This window comes from Argiope bruennichi, chromosome X2, assembly GCF_947563725.1.
Source record: "Argiope bruennichi chromosome X2, qqArgBrue1.1, whole genome shotgun sequence".
Classification (NCBI taxonomy): Eukaryota; Metazoa; Arthropoda; class Arachnida; order Araneae; family Araneidae; genus Argiope; species Argiope bruennichi.
In genome coordinates this window covers 120,474,137-120,481,651 of record NC_079163.1, presented here as the reverse complement: position 1 = coordinate 120,481,651, position 7,515 = coordinate 120,474,137, and the positions used below count along the sequence as shown (strand labels likewise).

Genomic DNA, 7,515 nt, shown 5'->3' with positions numbered 1-7,515 from the left:
AAGCAAAATCTGCCGTTAGCAAGACTTCTGTCCAGTACCGGAGATTAAAAAGGTTTGATATTCTTGAAATCAGTGGAATAAAAAAGTTGATTTCATCAAATGAGCCCATCAAATATTATTTACCAGTTGAAGAAATTTTTGATGTCATCGAAAGTGCACATGTGGCCATGGGACATGGTGGTAGAGATAGACTTAAAATTGAATCTTCAAGAAAATATGCTAATATAACCACTGAGATGATACAAATTTTTTTTATCAATGTGTGAAACATGTCAACAGAAAAAAAAAATATGAAAAGGAAAGTTTTGGTTTCTAAACCTATCATTCACTCAGAAATGAATAGTTGCTGCCAAGTGGATTTGATTGACATGCAATCTCAGGCAGATAATGAATTTATTATGGTTTACCAGGACCATTTAACGAAATTTGTGCTACTACAACCACTTCAGAGCAAAAGAGCGGAAGAGGTTGCGTTGCAAGTACTTGATATCTTTTTGATATTTGGAGCTCCTTGTATACTGCAATCTGATAATGGAAGAGAGTTTGTAAATTCAGTTATAGAGCAGTTACATACGAATTGGCCAGAATTGAAGATTGTTCATGGGAAGCCTCGTCACAGCCAGTCACAAGGTTCGGCTGAGAGGGCCAATCAAGATGTAGAAAATATGTTGGCTTCATGGATGAAAGATAATAAATATACAAAGTGGTCCTATGATCTTCGTTTTGTTCAATTCATGAAAAACAGAGATCTGCATTCAGCAATTAAACAACCACCATACAAAGCTATGTTTGGGATTGAACCAAGAGTTGGAATGACAACCTCAACTTTGCCATCAGATATTATAAAAACTATCAAAGACGAGGATGAACTTCAGAAAATGTTCGAGGATAGGAACGGAGAACAAGAAACTGAGCAAGCACAATCAGGGGAGCATATGCTTGCTAATAAGTCGACCAACATTTCTCTAATTAGAGAGGAAGCCAAAGAAAATTTAATAAAGCAAGCCAAACGAATGAAAAAGATATCCGATGCAACACATCCTGAGATTGATACTGGAGGTAATGTTGTTGTTCCCATTCCAGATGTTGATGGAGCAACAGCTGATTTGTGAAATCTCATCGGTGTAGTGCTTGAAAAAAATAAAGATGGCCTGTACAAAATTGGTACGAAAGACGGAGTTCTCAACAAACTGTATCCGAGGTAAGAAATGATATTTAAACTTAATTAGTTCAGTATTTATTCAAAATATATGATTTATTCAATTTATATTAACATTAAATTTTATATTTATACAGTAGATTATATCTATTCAGGGTGCAAGTTTGATACAAAAATTTAACATATTCCCTGATTTTTAGATCTGAATTCGATGTATCGCAGCAAATTTTCTTGACTAAAGAACAAGTATCGAATCGTGAAATTTCTCTGAGAACAGCAGCAAGAAAAGGAGCTATAGGAACTGGACAAGGGTTCGTCCACTGTTCTTGTAAAAAAACTGTTCTTCAAAGAGATGTTTATGTATGAAAAATGGTTCTCTTTGCAATTTTAAGTGTCATAGTAGTTTGCCTTGTCGAAATAAATAATCTGTAATAACGGTAATGCTTTAAACAATATCAATATCCGAATAAATTATTTTTTTCTTCAATGACAGGAATTTTCCTGAAATACTGTTTTAGTATATAATTCAATATAATAATTTTGGATAGATGAAAATAATTTTGTCTAAAAATTCAGTCAAAGCACGAATAAAATGATTATCCCTAGCGCTGTTAGTGAGAATGTATTTTTCCTTGTTAATTCGAATTTTCCCTGACGCTGCCAGTTAGAACGCGTTTTCCCTAGTGAATTCGGGTTTTCCCTAGTTAATTCGCGTTTTCACTGATTTCAGGTTTTCACTGTAACACACACACACACACACACACACACACACACACACACACACACACACACACACACACACACACACACACACACACACACACACACACACACACACACACACACACACACACACACACACACACACACACACACATATATATATATATATTGTGTTTGATAATAAAAATTGTCAGTATTTTTAATTATTATTAATATACTTTGAATAATTCTGGAAATTCTGAATTTGAAGTAGGAAACAATAAGAGTTGCACTTTCCCGATTGTATAATGCATTAGCTGACATAGCACAATAGGAAGTTATTAAGATATCAGATACTTCAGATTGTTTAGCAACTTTCTAGCTGCTTAGTGAGGAAAAACGGTGAACTTTTTTTATCTGAATAACGAAATATTAATTTTTCGCTATTGTTGTTGACGGCTGAAGAAATAAAAGAAGAAAATATTGCAAAAAAAGCAGTTTTGACAAACGAGCACGTGCAAAAATTTTAAAAGATAAGTTTATTAATCCATTAAAAAGCTAGTTCCGTTGTTGGCATTGATTCATAATCAGTCGTTCTTAAAATAAATAAAAGTCATTACGGCCATGGATGTTTGCATATTTCATATGTTCTCTAAAACAACGGAATTCAATTAAATTTTACACAATTACCAATTAAGGTAAGAGAAAGAATACCATCAACTTTTTAAAGTACAAAAATTGGATCAAACATTCAATTAATTAGAAATTAATCAAATCTTTTCATTTTTTTTTCAAGAAGCTTCGAAAGAAATTATTCCAGAAAAAAATATTTTAACATCATTTTAAAATTCAAGATTTTACCTTTCCAATAATACGAGTTTCATTTCTATGCAAATTTTTTTTCAATTACTACTAATTTTTTTAAAGAATAACACAGATGATTTTGAAATAAGGAAATATATACTTTACTAAGCAACGGTAAGACTTTGAACTATTTTACCACTATTTCTTTTAAATTTTCTCTTTTTATTAAGTACATATTTTTTGACATTGTTTTCTTTTATTGTGTAGTGATTTAAAAGAAAGAAAAAAAAGAAAGAAAGAAAGAAAGAAGAGGGAAGGTCAATCGTTGTAACTTGAAGAAAGGCGAAAAAAGTAAAGCTTTTGTGAGAAAACAGATATTTGATGATAGCAGCAGCTTCAAGCATCGAGAAATTAACCAAAATTGGGTATTTTATCTACAATAACTTCGGAGTAAATTATCACAGAAAAAAAAAATACTTAAAACTTATTAAAATACAAATTTTTACCTTTTGTATGATATCAATTTAATTTATGTACAATTTTTTTCAGTTTTATTATTATTTTTTCAAATTAACGCAAACAACATTGAATTAAGGAAATTTATATGTACTGTTTTACTTGACAACGTTAAGACTTTGAACTATTCTACCAGTGATTTCTTAAAATTTCTCTTTAATTTTAACATATATATCTTTTGAAAATGCTTTTTATTGTTTTTAAAGTAGTGGTTTAACGATGCTCAGTAGCAAAAATAAATTTTTAGCTTGCTAATGAAACACATGTTTCACGACAACAAAGGGATTATGCCGAAACGTTACGAGTCGAGGATTCGAAAAACCAGCGAGAAGGTCATGTACAACAAATTCGCCTTTTCGCCTGTGCGCCTTTTTTCCTCAATATTTTTTTTATCAATTTTTCAAAATTTTACAAATTTTTGAATACTTGCAAACGATTTTGAATTAAGAAAATTATAGCTGTTACATTAGGCAACAGTGAGACTTTGAACTACTCTATCTGAACTTCTTGATATTTCTGTTTTTGAAAATATATCTTTAGGACGTTTCTTTTTGGTTTCAAAATAATTTTAAATTATAATTAAAAAAGCTTGAGATAATAAAAGGATTTTGTTCATTAAATATTTTATACAAAAGTAATTTTTACTCTTAAACTATTACGCATAAAATGATTTTAATGCTTAGGAACATCAAGTTCATCAACTAAGCGAGAAATGCATTATTTAATTAAAAATTTCATTATGTCTTTTTTTATATTCAAAGTGCTGCTTATTCTTTATTTATTACGATTACTTAATTATTTATTCAATTCCTTTCTTTTAAAAATATTAATTTTCCTATGATGATTACTGTTTTAGTTATTAATATTACTCATTGTGTGTGTGTGTGTTTTACTAATTCCTTTTTATCGTTAAAATTGTTAAACATTAAAAATAAATGCTAGCCGCCATCTTTAGTTTAAATAGTGTAATTTTTTCTTGTGTACATGTTTAGGCTCTGATTCCTTTATTTTTATTTGTGTCCCTTTCACCTTCTAATAATCCAGTCTCCATTATCTTACAAAAAAGTATCTTCATACAAAATGACAAAGCTTCGGATTGAGCAAAGGTTTCACTAATGATCTACAGAAGGAAAGGGCAAATATTTTTAGAAGTGAACCACAGTAAAAAAAATGTTTTAGAAAATGGTGGTCGAATATAATTTATTATTAGACTTAATACAGAAAAGTTCCTTATAATTTGGTTTGAACCGGGATGTATCGAATATATCATTATTTTGAATAATTATACTATTATTATAAAATCTACAACTGGCCAGATAAAACTTCCAAATTGGTTGCAGTTCTCCCATCACTACTTTAAAGAAACAAAATAATAGTTATTTTTCTCACTGGGGAACAAAAATTTTCCATCCAACCCTTATATAGCAAAAGAGTGAAATAAGCATTACATTTTGCGAAGAATCTGGAAAATTGACTCCTCTTGTCACTTCTTGTGTAGTCAGGCTTTTTTTAAAATTTTTTTTAGCAGTAACTTGACTTTAAAAGGTCGGAAGAGGTTTATATATAGTCTGGATTTCGCCGCTCTTTTCCATTTCTTGTCTTCTGTGCCTTGGTATTTTTAACAGTTTCTTCCTTTCTCTTCCCAAATTCCAAGAGTTCATGAAGTGAAATATCTTCAGGGATTCATGTATATAGTTTCATCATTTTTATTCGTTTAAGATAGAATTTTCAAAGATGTGATTATTATAATCAAATTCACAATTTTATATAATTAAAAATATTTCTTTACCCTAATTTTTGTTTGGAATTTTTTTATGCAAGACTTTAAATTGAAAAGAAGAGGAGGAACAAGAAGCAAGAACAAGAATTGTCAAAGCTTGCGTGACGCAATTTTAGACAAAATGCCCCGATATGGAAAGTTAGCACAGTTTGTAACATAAATTAGAACTAAACATTATCGGAATGAAAATTAAGATTTAAACATCCAGAGCAACTAACTTATGTATTTAAGGCAATTTATTTCAGTCTTCGTAAGCAAACATTTGTAAATCTAAAAAACTTTTAACACTTTTTTTAAAGAGCTTTATGAATATCCCATTAAAAAGTATCAAATTCAATAATTGGTAGGCAATCAATTCTATAATTGTTGATGGACATAGTAATCATGTATATTAAAATATTATTTATATTGGCTCAAATCAGGAAAACGGTTCTATTTTTTTAAATTTATTGCCTAAATTCACTCAGATGAAACAAAACATTAACTTTGAAATGCAGTTAGGTATATTAAAAATTACTTTGTTTTTAATTAAATTTTTTTTTTCGTTAGATTTAACTTATAGTCTTTACTAAAAAAAATCTTTGCTATGATTTCTGTAAAGATAAATTACTCAAAAATACTATTTTATTTCAAATTTTATATTTGGGAGACTTATTTGTTGCATCTTCATTAAACTTTCGATAAAACTGAATTCTAAATATTGACCCTTCTCAGAAAATAAAGATGGAAATGGTAAAGAAATATGTCACTTATTTTTAATCTTTCACATGAATTTTGAAATAACGATCACTTTATCTAAATACAACATCGCGACTGTTGTAGTTTGGGTTCAGTTGCATCATTCTTTAAACATATAAAACTACGCACACTATTTTCTAAATAATGGGCACCTCATAATGCCGATTACTGATAATCAAAATAAACATTCCATGGTGAACATGTCAGTCTCAAGAGAGTTACATCATTATTAATCAGATATTGCAAATGTTGAAATGGATCTGGAAGGATCTACGGAAGAACAAGAAAAATTTTCAGGATATTGTTATGAAATTGAAATAGTGCACATTTAACTTCATTGCACTTATGTTGATTGCAGTATTTTAACGACAAAAATATTGATCGTAATTCATTTTAAGTTGTAATAAATATTGTAAAATGATGCGCATTTATAAACTATTAAAAAAACCAAGTCTCAAAAATAAAAGTAATAATTCGCTTTTTTCTTACAGCAGCAACTATTGAATTCTTTTAATTCTTTCTGGGCTTGCGATTTCATTTCGTATTATCGGAGTGATACGCTTTTCTATGCATTTTCACTTTTAATTTGGGTAGAAGATGTTTGAAGGGGTCGAGATGGCAACATGACGTGGATACAAACGAATAATGTATGTATTATTTTAATCAATTAATTAAGAAAAATTTTAATCTGCAATAAATTTATAAATAAAAATTTTAAAATATGATGCATTTCTGAGCTGTCTTTAGGAAATTTTTAATTTTATTTAATTAACAAATAATAATTTGAGCCAGAAAGGATTCAGGGTCATTCTTGAAGTCGATAGATAAAATGACTTGATGCTGTGAATTATGTTAACTATTTTCATATTTTGTTTATTGAATCTGTGGCATTCACCGACTAGCTGTCTAATCAAATGCTATTTTTCATTTATCTTTGTTTAGAACATTTCCAAGTAAACATTAATGTTAAGATAACGGAAGATATCCTTAAGAAATACAGTAACTATATTAATTTCGCTTCATATAAATAAGGCAAATGCTATAATGAACAAAAGGTTGAAACAAAAAATAAATATCAAATAACGAGATTCTAAGTTATAATCATTATTTAAAATTCGATTTATTGCAGTGCACGTAACAATAAAACCTTTAATTTTAGTAAGAAATTCAATTCAATTACAATTCATTAATTCTATTAAGTTATTATAAGCTAATTAAAGAGTTTTTCGACTCAATTCTTTTATTTTCATTTTCTTTGAATAGAATGATTTTTTTTTGAGTAAGAATGATGCATCACACTAATGCTTAGTAAAAAGGAAAAGGATTAGCGTAACTATGTTTGAGAAAAAGTATTCTTTTACGAATCTGTACATTAGTTAAACGTTGGAATAAACTTACAGTTTTATTTTTAATAATGTCTAATGTTATGATGGATTTACGTATTTCCTTGGAAACTTATTTATAGAGATACTGCCATGCAGTTTTAAAAAATAATTAATTCAATTCGACTTTGAAGTGGAAGAATCAGTTATTGATGGAAGAATTTGGACTGAAAATATTTCGATCTAATCTAAGTCGAATCATAATCATGTGAAACACTCATATACGCCCAGCCGATTTAATTATTCAATCCATTGCACATTTTACAGGAGGAAAAAGATGCTATCCAAGCAGTCTCCGTAAAACATCGCACAATTAAAATTAATCGTACAATTAAATGAATTACGCTCTTTGCATTAATTGGTTCCATTTTAATTTTTCTCATTTTTTAACGAGCTCATAGATCTTGTAAATGTTTAGAAAAATAAAGATGTAT

At 28.9% G+C, this 7,515-nt stretch overlaps 1 protein-coding gene across 1 annotated transcript; it reads left to right on the top strand.

The window, feature by feature from the left end:
* Window positions 1-335: 335 nt before the first annotated feature.
* On the top strand, window positions 336-1,112 carry LOC129959862 (KRAB-A domain-containing protein 2-like). Its single transcript, XM_056072755.1, has one exon. The coding sequence runs from the start codon at window positions 336-338 to the stop codon at window positions 1,110-1,112; it is 777 nt and encodes a 258-aa protein (XP_055928730.1).
* The last annotated feature ends 6,403 nt before the right edge of the window (window positions 1,113-7,515 follow it).

Bases quoted from the DNA above. Each gene is read 5' to 3' on its own strand.
- LOC129959862 (XM_056072755.1), top strand. From the start codon at position 336: ATGAATAGTTGCTGCCAAGTGGATTTGATTGACATGCAATCTCAGGCA.